General features: G+C 34.6%; 3 protein-coding genes across 3 annotated transcripts; all 3 read right to left on the minus strand.

Annotated features, from left to right (window-relative positions):
• Positions 1 to 48: 48 nt before the first annotated feature.
• Positions 49 to 7,419, minus strand: NAEGRDRAFT_45747 (uncharacterized protein; the record flags this gene model as incomplete). Its single annotated transcript, XM_002682462.1, has 4 exons — positions 49 to 664; positions 724 to 3,653; positions 3,899 to 5,480; positions 6,689 to 7,419. 4 exons carry the CDS (start codon positions 7,417 to 7,419, stop codon positions 49 to 51), a joined length of 5,859 nt encoding a protein of 1,952 aa, XP_002682508.1.
• Positions 7,420 to 11,633: 4,214 nt separating this feature from the next.
• Positions 11,634 to 12,167, minus strand: NAEGRDRAFT_62375 (uncharacterized protein; the record flags this gene model as incomplete). Its single annotated transcript, XM_002682463.1, has 1 exon — positions 11,634 to 12,167. The coding sequence occupies one exon, from the start codon at positions 12,165 to 12,167 to the stop codon at positions 11,634 to 11,636; it is 534 nt and encodes a 177-aa protein (XP_002682509.1).
• A 472-nt stretch (positions 12,168 to 12,639) lies between these two features.
• Positions 12,640 to 13,418, minus strand: NAEGRDRAFT_62376 (uncharacterized protein; the record flags this gene model as incomplete). Its single annotated transcript, XM_002682464.1, has 2 exons — positions 12,640 to 13,078; positions 13,123 to 13,418. The coding sequence occupies 2 exons, from the start codon at positions 13,416 to 13,418 to the stop codon at positions 12,640 to 12,642; spliced, it is 735 nt and encodes a 244-aa protein (XP_002682510.1).
• Between the last annotated feature and the right edge of the window lie 63 nt (positions 13,419 to 13,481).

Genomic DNA, 13,481 nt, shown 5'->3' on the forward strand with positions numbered 1-13,481 from the left:
GGCTTGTTTGCAAAAACACGAAAATAACAATAATTGTGCAAAGAGTAATTATTGCGTTACGTTTATTGGGCCAGATACTTCTGGTGTTACTTCCTCCTTTTCCTCAATAGGAGTGGAATGTGAAGATAAGAATCCGAGAGCTTGTAAAGATTGATTATTCACATCTTCTTGTTTCAATTTTTTCTTCGCAAACGAGCCTCTTACAGTTGGACCTTCAACACTCTTATTTGGTCCAATTCCATACAAGTTTTCCAAGTTATCATAATTTTCATGTTGATCTGCTTCAGATTCTTGACGAACTGAATCTTCATTATGCTTGCTATTTGAAATTTTACCAACTTCAAGAGATGTGTCTGTCTTTTCATCTGCTCCTTCTTCAGAATGATGAGAATCAGTTTCATATTGTAAAGGATCAACGTGATGCTTCCTCTTGAGCAGATAAGTTTGACATAAACCTTTTCCTTTTACATCAATTTTACGTTCTTCAAATTCCATTCCCATGTCATGAACTCTTTCATAGGTAGCTCTAGAAATTTGAATTCTGCCTGGTTCACCAGTTGACTCCATTCTTGAGGCTGTATTAATGGTATCTCCCCACAAATCGTAGGCAAACTTTTTGATACCAATCACACCAGCAACAACTGGTCCTGTATGTAGACCCACACTATGTAGTTTCAATTTAAGAAAATTTCTTAGTAATTACATTATAAATTATATACTTACCGAATATTAACATTAGTATTCTCACTTGAATTATATTCCTTGATTACTTGAAGTGTATCAATGGCAAATCTCAATGATCTCTCAGGGTGATCTGATTGAGCATTCAAGTTGATACCACCAACACAAAAATAGGCATCTCCAATAGTTTTAATCTTTTCCAAATTATACTTTTCAGTGAGTACATCAAAACCATTTACAATTGCATTCAACATCAACACAAGCTCAGAAGGATTCATTCCAGAGCTGATTTTTGTAAATCCAACCATATCTGAGAAGAAAACTGTTACATCATTGAACTTTTCAGCAATGAATGTTTCACCTCCCTTCAATCTTGAAGCAACACTCTCTGGCATAATATTTAACAATAATTGTTCAGATTTTTTCTTTTCTTCAGCTAATAACATATTTTGTTTCTTTTCAGGTGTGAAATCTTTAACAAAGCAACTAATAATTGGTTTCTTATTGGCTACACTAACTGAAAGATTAACCTTGGATGGAAATTTACTTCCATTCTTTCTGACACATTCCACTTCAAGTGTTTCACCAAATGACTGGGTTGCATTTACCATTTGCTGGATAATTTGTGCTAGTTTTTGTCTATTTGGGTCCATAGGGTCAAATAGCTTGGTCAATTGCTCGCCCAAAACATCACTATTATTCATACCATACATCTTTTGAGCAACAGGATTGAAAAGTTCAATATCACCTTGTGAATTACATAAAATGGCTCCATCAACTGCAGAATTCAAAATTGCCCTCACCTTACCATCTCCACCACCATCTTTTTCCTTGCTTTTTTCTGATGAAGAGGCCCTAGATTTAGACGAGAGATCATTGAAAAGTACAAATTGTTTAAGAGCATCATTGGAATCAATATACTCCACAGGTAAGTAATTGAGTAAACTTCTTAATTGTTGAATCTGATCCCAAAAATCTCTTATTAACACATATGCAAAATATGATAGTGATATTAATGCAATGTATCCTATAACAACTGCAATTATGGATAATGTAAAACTTGGAGTCGATGCATATGTAGAATATAAATCAAAAATGTCTATTATTCTATCCATAAGGGCATTTGACATTTCACTTCCCTTAAGCAAGGTCAAGAATAAATTGTCTATAGCGTAATTACTGTAATATACATCTTCGTTCAATCTTAATGACACAGTACTAATTTCTGTAACGAGCTCATCCAAATTGGTGCAATAAAATGTGGAAACGTTGGTACAATTTGTAATTGGAGAAATAAGAATATCAATATCCTCATAAGTATTCATAAATCTACCACCATATCTTAATACTTCCCATGAAGAAGCAATAGTTCCAAATAGTGATTTCATTTGAACGTGGTAAGTGCTAAGGTCTGATTGTGAGAGCAAACGATCATCATTCAAACTACTCTTGGAAGTATATCTCATAAAACTAAATAATTCTGTCATACGGTAGGCTGCTCTGTTTGTATTTCTGAAAATTTCAACTCCAGAAGTAACGTATTTAATCGCTAAACTTTCAGTATTAGAAATAATTTGCATATCAACGAAAAGCATTGTAATGCAAAGAACAGTTACAATGATACTTGACACAACAACGAGTGAAATGGTTGTCTGAGGTTTTGAAATAATTCCATTCTCTTTGATATCCATTTCTTCATCAGACTTCTTGTCGAGACCTTGAAATATTTTACCAACTTGATCCTTGGGTAAGGTTGTGGCAATAAACTTAATAGATGATCTCAATGACCTCAAATGTACTAACAATATCATAACCACAATTGCTGCACAAACACCATATACAACAACTGCAGCTACGTAGAAGGCAATAAATTGAATGTTCATATTTTGAACAGATTCAGAATTTCTACGCAAAAATAAATCACAATAAGCATCAAAAGCTGAGCTACCTCCATTTCTATTTGTCCATAAAAACATGAAATCACCAGATGTTATTGTAGTATTAAAGCTATTTGCTTCCTTCTTCAAATAAGTCTTGGCATATTTGATTAAACTATCAGTAATTTCTGAAATGGAAGCATTTTTGGATTGAATGTAATCGGAAGGAATTGTTGAATCATTACTGTAATAGAGAACTGGTGTAACAAGAGTATATATAGGATTGGTATAGTCTGCTATGGATTCAGAAGACATTGTACCAGAGGCCTCAGCCAATTTTAACTCATCCAAAAGTCCCTTATACTTTTCCATTCTCTCTAATTTGTCTTGGAAAAAGTCTGTAACATTAACCACATCATGTAAACCAGAGGATATAAGTTCATTCTTATAGGTTGGATAGAGTATCATAAAGTTTTGGAATACTCTAATTTCCCTCAAAAGCAATCTAGGTACAGCAGATGGCATGCAAACATAGTAGGAATTCTTAATGTTGCTAGAGAGCTGACCAGCAAAGGAAACTGACATACCAATACCAATAGATACAATACACATTGAAAGAAAAGATAGAATCAGGAAAAAGAATAAATAAATATTGTGTGTGTGTTGTCTGTTAAGAGAAACTCTAAACTGGTATTCCTTCTTTTGGTTGCCTACAATATTTTCAATGCCACTGAATTCATCAATTCTATCTTCGTAGGAATGACTAATGCCACTTCTTGCTCCAGATGTTTTTTGTACATCAACGCTTGCTTGATTAGTAAATCCTTCACCAAAGTAATTACTTTCTGGCAGTACTCTATTATTTTTTCCAATCTTTTTTGGAACTGAGGTCTTTTTTGTTTCTTCTTCTTCAATATAGTTGGCTTCTTCATACATTTCATATGCTTGATCTCTTTCAAATTTGACTTCTTCTAAGAATTTTGCATATGTTCTCAATACAGTCTTATTGTTACCATAGTTTGACATGAGGCCCTTAAGAGTAATTCCAACTTCCCTTGTGATGGAAGTAATTTGTTTGTTGATACTTTCTACCTTCTCGAACGAAATATTATCATTAATAAATTCTTTAAAGAAGGACTTGTGGAGTGAGGAAATAATTTGTTGTTTCTTTTCAACTTTTTGTAAAATATGTTTAATTTCTAGCAATCCTTTGCCACTGTCAAGAATTGTCTCAATTTCTTTAGTTCTCTCTACAATAGTAAATCTTTGTAACAGAGAGGGTTGATTTTTCTTTGCCTGAATAAATTTGTTAGATAAATGAAAATACTTTAAATACGTACTTTTTCTAAAATTGCAAGTGATTTTTGTTGTCCTGTTTCAAAAAAGTTACCACAAATAATGGAGGCTGCAATTAATAAATCAACATTTTGGTAAGTTTTTTGATTGGCAACACCCTTAATAAAACATTTGGAAAGTTCCAAATCACTGAGATTACCCAAAGTAGAGGTAGATCCTTTCTTCATACACCATTTTAAGAAGAGGAATAGTCTTCTTGAGCGATTGGTTTCTTCAATTTCTTGTAAGATTTTGATAGACTCCTTTTCTAGAATGTATTTAGGATTCATAATGTCATCATTACTCAAATTGTCTAATCCACGTTCCAAGTGATTCATAAATATTCCTCTCAGATCCTTATTAATGTATCTAGTCCATAAATCCATGCACAACCAACCAATGAAGGAAAATATTATCATTACACCAATAGTCATGCCTAACAGTCCTAAACCAAGACCATACTCATTTTGAGTATTCACATATGTGGAAACAACACCACACAAAGAACCTCCAAGAGTGGCACAAACAAAACCAAAGTAAACAGCATTCTCCCATCTTCTATAAAAAGGCATTGAAAATAAAAAGAAAATAGTGATGCAAAAGCTAGCTACCACAAAGTAAACTGCTTGAATTACCACAAATTGATCTCCTACAACATTAATCAACAAATAGTAAATTTGATAGCTTAGAACGCTTAAAAAATAGAGATGAGCATCAAATGTTAAGAAGGGAGTTTCACTCCTTGGATTTGCATCTGTTGTTGTGTAAAAACCAACAAAGGTTGTGAAAATTGTGAGCACATATGACAAAAGACCAATTATAATGAAAGCCAAATTGGTGCCCGAATAACAGGCCACGTCAGGAAATCTATTCAAAACTTGTTCAGCTGTTGTTGAAGAAGTGACCAGCACTGCTGACGAATAATTACAATTCAAAAACCCCAACATGAGCCAACTGATTGGCAAACTTGTTAAAGAGATTGTTACATTCAATATTCTAGTAATGACTTTGATTTTGGGCCAATACTTGCTCATTCTGTAGATAGATCTGTAGGCAATTATTAAAATAATGACTTGAAGTAGCTGTATGGCAAATATAATACCTGCAATAATGACCGCTGCAGTGTAAGGTAAATGTTCAAAACCAAATGTTAGAGGATAATTAACAGCTCTTGCTATCCACCTTCCATACTCGCCAAAGTTATAACTAGGTTGAATGGCAATCACTAATGTTGCCCATATGAAATATAGTCTGATGAGTAGAGTTTTGATATATTCATTTCTTCCAACTAATTCTTGTCTGGTTTGTAAATTAAGAAGGAACATGAAGGATCTCTCCTCTAACTGAGTAACAATAGACTCATTATAGTAATCTTCCAGTGATGATGTGGTACTACCCACTTGTGAAGCATTCACAACACTACCTGCTGCATTGGCATCATTAGGTTGTCTTGTTGAAGTAATATAACTTCGCTTATCTATTGAGGCAACATTGGTAGAAAAGTTATAATCTAGCACACTTCCGGATTCACCATCTGAACCAATAATACTTCCTCTCCTACTCATATTTACAGTTGGTTGTATATTCCTAGAAAATAAATTATATTATATGATTATTTTGATGATAGCAGTTTAATAGTAGATACTAGATATTAAGGAACCTTAGTTATAAATCCAACACTCTCCTATCACACAATACACAAAGGTGAGTTTTAACTGATACAGAAAAGAGAGCAAATAAACAACAGTTCTTTTGTTTTTGAGAAACGGCTCAATAAAGAGAGGGTGGCGCTTTTTTTTCTGTAAATTTTTCTGTTAAGTTCAAACTGATAAGGTAAGGATATTGATTCTTAAGGGAATCACTTTCCCAAAAACTGCTGGAACAACCAAGGGACAAAAGATGTCAATGTAAGTACATGCGTTTCCCATAGAGGTCAATATATTGTTGTGAAATGTAAAATTATAACGTGCAAGGTTCAAGCAGTAGCATAGGAGATGATTCTTTTGGATAATTATGTGGTGATTACTGGGAAGTGGTGTGTTGTTAACACAAAAAATGTTTAAAACGAGCTGTTTGGCTGAATGTTCCAATGGTATTTCGGTAATTATTTGTGCTCAACGTTATTACTATTTCCATTAATGTTTTCCTCATTACTGCAACAGTTGGTTTGTTCCGTTGAGGTTGTCTTAATGGTTAGAGTGGTGGTAACCTCAGGTAATTGTTCCTTTCTCCACTCTTGCATACCCCCTTTTAATTGATAGGCTGTGTATCCTTGTTGGGAAAGCCACTTTACTGCTGCAATAGATCGATGGGCACTCAAACAAATAGCATAAACAGGCTTATTCTTGTCTAATTTGGGAAGAATACTTTGATTCATACGTGATGAAAAACTGAAAACATTGGGAAGGAAGGAACAATTTATCGATCCTTCAATATGACCATTATTATATTCTGACTCGGTTCTAACATCAACAATTTGAAGGGAGTATTGACTTGTTTGATTTAATTGATCAAGTTGGTGAGCAGGTAATTCTGGAACTGATCCGAAAGTCCACCACCAAGGACCTGATGATTTTAAATTATTGGATGAATTATTGTTGTTATCAGTAGATGATGATGTGTTGTCGTTTGAAGACATTTTTTGTTATTAATTTAAATTAATTTGTGATTTATTAGATTTGTCTTGAGCGAAGGGTTTACAATAGGATAAGAAAGATCTTAAGTTTCCTTACTAGTAAAATTCAGCCATCTCTCCCATCTCTTCTTCCTCAGACATTCCCAATGAAATGCAATACCCTTTTGAAATGTAGTCTTTGAATGTGCTAATATTTTCCACATTGTAAACCTTCTTTCCACACACTCTACATGACCGTTCATCTCCATATCCATCCAAGCTATTAAATTTCAATGGACACTTGTAGATATATTCACAATTTTCAATAAAGCCGTCATCACTCTTGAAATCATAGATTGGATCTCCTTCTTTCCTTCTGAGTATTGGAAGGAAGTTGGCTCCATTAATTTTGATGTGAGCAACTCTTCTCCTTAATACATGCATCCAATTCTTAATATTCAATGCCTTTTCAAATCTTGGGAAATAGAAACAAACTAATGGTTTCCAAACTTGAATTTGAACTAGATCAAAGTCAATTGATTCCTCATCCTTTTGGTATTTCTTTTCCTGTGTTTTTAATTCGTTTTGTTTTGCATGTTCTCCAAAATGTGTTTGAATTTTACTCTTAATTACTGTATGGTTTGGAAAATTTGAAATTTCCTGATTGAACAGTAATTTCAAGTATCTTGAATTTGACTCGGAAAACCTTGCCAGCTCTCCTCCTTGACAATAGGTTGCAATATGTACAATCAATTCATCAGGAATGAGATTGAAATTACAATTCTTCTTTTTCTTTGGTACTGTTGTTTTCATTGATGCACTGGTGTTCGTTTTCTTTTTATCGACAGCCACAACAGCCAGATCATCTTCGGCTGTTGCTTTGGAAAGGTTGGAAAGTTTAAGAGTTGGCATTTTTTTTGAAATTGAAGTGAACTTTTCCAAATACATTACAACACTGAGATTTTCAAAATAGTTTAATATCATTTAAGAAAATTAACATTTATTTACAAATTAAAGTTCAGAATCATCATCACCAATCTTTTTCCTCACTGTTGACTTCTTTAACGAGACACCACCACCAAGAATGTTTGTACCAGCTTTTGGATCGTCCTTCTTGGCAGTTGATGCTGTGAGACGACTTGTTGTACTTGCATTTTTGAGATCTTGTTTAAGTTTTTCCTTCTTAAGCTTTTCTTCTTCTGCCTTCTTTTTCTTTTCGTCGGCCTTTTGTTGTTGAATATTCTTGTCGGCAGCTTGTTTAAATTGTTGAACAAAGGCATCAATCATTTGGAAGAATTTGTCTGGTTCTTTCATAAGATCGTCCTTAGTTTCATTGTACAATTCTGCGAGCTCTGTTAATTGATTCTTCATAGCTTCCATATCTTCCTTGATCTTGTTAATGGTATTGTCAACCTTCTCACAGAATGGTTGCATTTTTTCAACAAATTTGTCTCCATCAAGTTGTTCTTCAATGGCTTCTCTAATTTGAGTTTGTAAAATGTTTTGTCCTTTTTTAAGTTCTTCCAAATCATCTTCCAAAGAGGAAATGTTCACTCTGGTGGCAGCTTGAACGTGTTCTAATTCTGTATCAAAACCAGCAACTTCTGGTTCGTTGTCTTGGACAAACTTGACAATATATTGGAGGAGAGAACTCTTACCGTCACCAGTCTTAGTATCATTCAACTTGGCAAGTGATTTGAGTTTAAAACCATAACTGATCTTATTCTTTTGTTTACCATTCAAAAAGTTACCAATTGTAAGAATAATACCCAACAATCTGATGAAATTCTTAGAGTTTTGCATTTCTTTACAGGCTAATGTAAGATTTTGAATATCAGGTCTAATTTTACCACTGATATCAGGGAATTTAAATTTAAATTCCCACGCATCAAGTCTTCCTTTGAGATTTGGAATTCCATCCATGACTTTGAAGAATTTATCAGGTTCTGCTAATTCATCCATTGGTCCATCATATGTATTGACAGTATCAATTTCTTCTCTCTCAGGAGCAATTTGCTTAATTGTACCAACATTATCAGAAGTAACAACAGCTTCATCGAGAGCAATAATAGCTTTCTTCAATGATTCATAACTTGTACCTCTCAATGAACCTAATTGAAGGGAAACAGCATAACTACGTTTTGCATCCAACATTGATTTAACTTCCTTCTTCTTTTCTGTTGGCTTAACTTCTTTGTTTGGATCTTCCTTTTTCTTTGTAGAGAAACATGATGTCAAATGATCCAAATCTATTTCCTCAATAATGGAATTTGTCTTATTTGCAATACCTTTTGTCATAAATACGGTATTGGTAAGTGTTGTCTTATTAATTTGGTCAAAGTGAACATTTCTGGTTGCTTCTTTTGGAGCTCTATCTGGAAGAACAGGTAATCCACCACCAACAGCAGCACCTCTTCCAAAACCTCCTGGAACCATTGGTACACCTCTTCCAAAACCTGGTGGCATAGGAACACCCATACCAGGTGGCATTGGTACACCTCCCATTCCTGGAGGCATTGGAACACCACCACCAGGAGGAGGAGGCACACCACCCATACCAGGAGGAGGAGGCACGCCTCCCATACCAGGTGGAGGATTGGAACACCTCCCATTCCTGGAGGCATTGGAATACCTGATCCTAAAGGAGGAGGAACACCGCCCATACCAGGTGGAGGAGGAACACCAAAACCTGGAGGAGGAGGAATACCACTATCCATTCCTGGAGGCATTGGAATACCTGATCCTGGAGGTGGTGGAATACCACCAAAACCTGGAGGAGGAGGAACAAATCCCATATCACCACCAGGTGGAGGAGGAACAAATCCTGAGCCACCAGGAGGTGGAGGAACAAATCCAGTAGATCCAGGAGGTGGAGGCACGCCAAAATCACCACCAGGAGGTGGAGGCACAAATCCTGAGCTACCAGGTGGAAGTGGTACTGAACCACCAGGTGGAGGAGGAACGAATCCTGTCGAACCAGGTGGAGGAGGAACAGATCCAGTACTAGCTACTGTGCTAGTTGGAGGTACCTTAATAGGATTACTTTTGATAGATGAAATTTCTTTTTCGATGGCCGCAATAGTCTCCTTTAGCTTGGTTTCGTTTTCTTGATGCTTTTTGAGATCTGCTTGTAACTTTTCAATCTTTGATTTTCCTTCCTTTTCAACCTTTTCGGTTTCGTCTGTCACCTCCTTAACTTGATTTTTAACATCATCGTCTTGATCGCTTGAGTCTAATTTCTTTGTCCAAGTTTCCTTTTCCTCATGGAGCTTAATTTTTGATGCCACAGATTCAGAAAGTTCCTTACTGATTGTCTCTATTTCAACCTTCAGGTCTTCAATCTTCTTCTTGTTATCTTCACATTCTTTTTGAATATTTTGTTTCTCCGATTCGAGTTTTTGAACAAGTTCATTAATAATTTGCTCATTTTGTTGTCTTTCGTACTCAATTTTGTGTAACTTTTCATTCTGTTCTTGTTTAAATTTGTATTGAGAGTCTTCTAAATCAATAATTTGACTTTGGTTCAATCTGACTTGTTCTTCCAACTTGATTTCCAAATTAGTCCAATATTCTACATTTCCTGTTTCTCTGGACTGCTTTAAACTTCTCTTAACAAGTGCTAACATATTTTTCCAAGCTTCAAGAACGGTTTCTCTGTCCAAATCTCCATCTTTCATCTTTAAAACAATGTTAAGTAATCTTTGAAGGATGTTAAGCATACTGGTCATGGATGCTTCGTTTAACATCAAGTTCAAAAGTTTTACAATTTCAGTTGGGTCACTTAAATCTTTAAGGACAGCGTGAGCATCTCCAAGATCACTGATTTTGTCTTCGAATCTTTCAATTTCTTTACTCAGATCCATTAATGTTTCTTCATTTTCATTACCTCCATAAGAATTGGCAAGTTCATTCTTCAATTCATCTACTAACTCAACCATACCTAAATTTCTCATTTCCTTCTTGATGAGAGATTTACTACCTTCATCAGGTGCATTTGTCAAAATTGCATTCACTAAAATCATGACAGCCAATTTGTAATCCAAATCTCTTGTTTCTTGAACTCTTTGAACAATATCAAAGAATCTTCTCTTTTCTCTTTTAACCAATTTATAGTGATTAAAAGCATTCATAACAAGGGAGAAACCTTGATATGACCATCCACAAAGTAATGCTAATATTCTCAGACATTGACTTGCTGTGTTAACATTGTAAGTATCAAGAATTAAAGCCAAATTTTTAACAGCTTCAGTTTCGGATAAAAATTCATCTGCACCGATATTGGTATGTACAAGTGCACGTAAAGAGCTCACACACAAAGCTTGTTTTTGCAATTCTTCTTGATCACGTTTCTTTCCCAATACATTTGTCAATGCTAAACATTCTCCCAAAGCTCTAATACCTCTTTCCATAATAAATTGGTTGACCCAACGTGTTGGAGCTGTTCTAATAAGAACATGAATAGTTTCCAAAATTTGTAAATCATAACCTCTTTGTTCCCATAAGGCTAACATTTCACCAACACCTTGTTCAGTTGTTTCTTGGTCATCAATATCACGTTTGTTTTGTTTATATCTTTTCAATTCTCTAAATTTTGAAATGAGTGGCTTGTTAGCAGATTCGTACTCTCTAACTTCTTCCGAAACACCAATATCAATCAACATTTCAATAAATTGTTCATTGATATCATCAGGAGAAATATTGGAAGGAATTTCAGAGTGATGATCTAATGTTGAATCACCAGAATGATCCGTAAATGTACTAGCTGCTGTTGTATAACTTGTTGAGTCATCACCAAGAGTTGCCGTGTTGATACTCTGTTCTACTCTCTTCTTGTATTCATCCTTCTTCTTCTTTCTGTCCTTTTTGATTTTTTTTTTCAATTGATCTTTTACAGTTTTGGCGGTTTGATTGTTTTGATTTTCAATACTGTTTGTATCCACAGAAGAACCTATTAGTTTCTTTAACATTTTGAAATTGGAAACCGAATGTTATTAGTCCTTCTACTAGCACAGTGATGTTATTGTTTTTTTTTAAAATAGTAGGATGACAGGTTAATTTATTTTTTGTGATGACAGATGAGGGATGATGATTGATTTCCAAGTTCTAAAAACATTAAGGACTAACAATCAAAAAATGTACAAGGAAATAAAGGTAGCACGATAGAATGCTCTCCAACCTTCCTTCTTGTATATTCTATTCACACAATCAAGGAAACTGGAATATTCATTTTCATAATCAGATTGATATCTCATTCTTGCAAATGTGAAAGGTGCAACAATTAAATGGCTCAAAGAAAACGTAATAATTGTTTTGGTAAATTCATAATTTGAGTTGTTTGAATTTCCCTTCCAAATATTCCAAAACAAATCGAATACATTTCCAATAAGTAAATTACTACACATTGAAACTATGGATTCCAATAAAAATCCAGAAAAATAACCTCTGTACAGTCCTTGTAATCCATTGGTGTTCTTCAAAGTTTCCATCTCCTCAAATACCTTCTTAACCTTACCCATTGCATTATTAATTATCACTTCGATTTCATTATTTCCTGAATTTCCTTTAAGGAATTGGCTTATTACTTTTGGAGTTTTGAAGAGACGAACTTGTTTTGATCTGAGGTGAGTTAATGAAATAGTATCAAATGGATAGCTAATCATTGATGAAATAATTGGAGAGAGTATTGAATGAATTGATGATGGAATTAACAATTTGGAACAATATCGGAATAGTGATGAAATCAAACCTCCAATCATTCTGGCTTGTTGTGCAGTTCCACCTTTAAATATCCGAACTACATTATGCATAATACAGTACGTAATAAATCGATATGTTAAATATAGTATTATAAAACCTACACAATCCTTGATTATTATAAATATGGTAGAGTAAGTGTTGAACTGAATCATACTGATGTCTTCCACTATTTGCATTTACATCAACAACCATCCGAAGGTTCAAACTTGTGTGATCACCAATTAATGAATCAATGCCACCTGTTGCTAAGAAAACAGGCAGCAATAAATGATTACTCGTTAAAACATATTTCCATTCAGAGAAGGTGATTGGTTTTGTCGGTGTGAGGAGATTTGTTATCATTTTTTTGGACTTTTTATTGTACACATCAATTATTTACAATTCTCTTGTTTTAACTTGTCTATCAATTTTAGCAAGAGGAGTGGTTGGTGTTGCCACTGTTAATGGTTTCTTTGTTGTCTTGATTGAGTTCAACAAGTCTCTTACGAATTGTGGATTTCCCCAATCATCATCTTGTTCAAGTTCATCCAATGGATATGATAAAACTCCAGTTAAAAGAGAAAGATCTAGACCTCTATCGTCATATTTCATATTAAGGAAGTGATGAAGAGTGGCTTTTGTGGATTGATCGAGTTCTTGAAGGGTTTGAACTTTTTGAGATGCATACTCCTCAGGTGCTTCAGCAACAGAACCTTCCATTCCATTTCCACCTACTTGATCCAATGAAGGAATGAAAGCTCCTTCTTCATCCTCTACATCCAATGGTCGAGGAACATTTTGAAATAAATAAGAATTATCTTGTTGAGTTTGCTTTCTATATTCCGATTAAGAAAAACAATCCAAAATTCATAAACCTACTCTACGTTTGCTGTTGAGTTTTTTCCGAAAATTCCCAACAATTTTCTTCCTCCTTTTTGTTCTTTTGTACTCGTAGCATCCTCATCCTCTTGCCAACCTTTTTTCAGCAATGAATTATCTTTAGCAAGAGTGATTGGTGGTGCTGAACCACCATCATCCTCTCCATCATCGTTGGCGTTCTTTTGTTCCTGAAGGTACTTTCTTCTTCTACTTAAAACACTTCCGATATTACGATCTTTAACCTTTGTTGCTCCTTCGTTTGGGTTGACGGCATTTTCATCAGCAGCTAACGACATTTTTTTTTGTAGTTAAGAAAGGCGCCAATTTGCACAAAATACAACCAAAGGAAATAACAGTTT

This window comes from Naegleria gruberi, assembly GCF_000004985.1.
Source record: "Naegleria gruberi genomic scaffold NAEGRscaffold_3, whole genome shotgun sequence".
NCBI lineage: Eukaryota > Heterolobosea > Eutetramitea > Acrasida > Naegleriidae > Naegleria > Naegleria gruberi.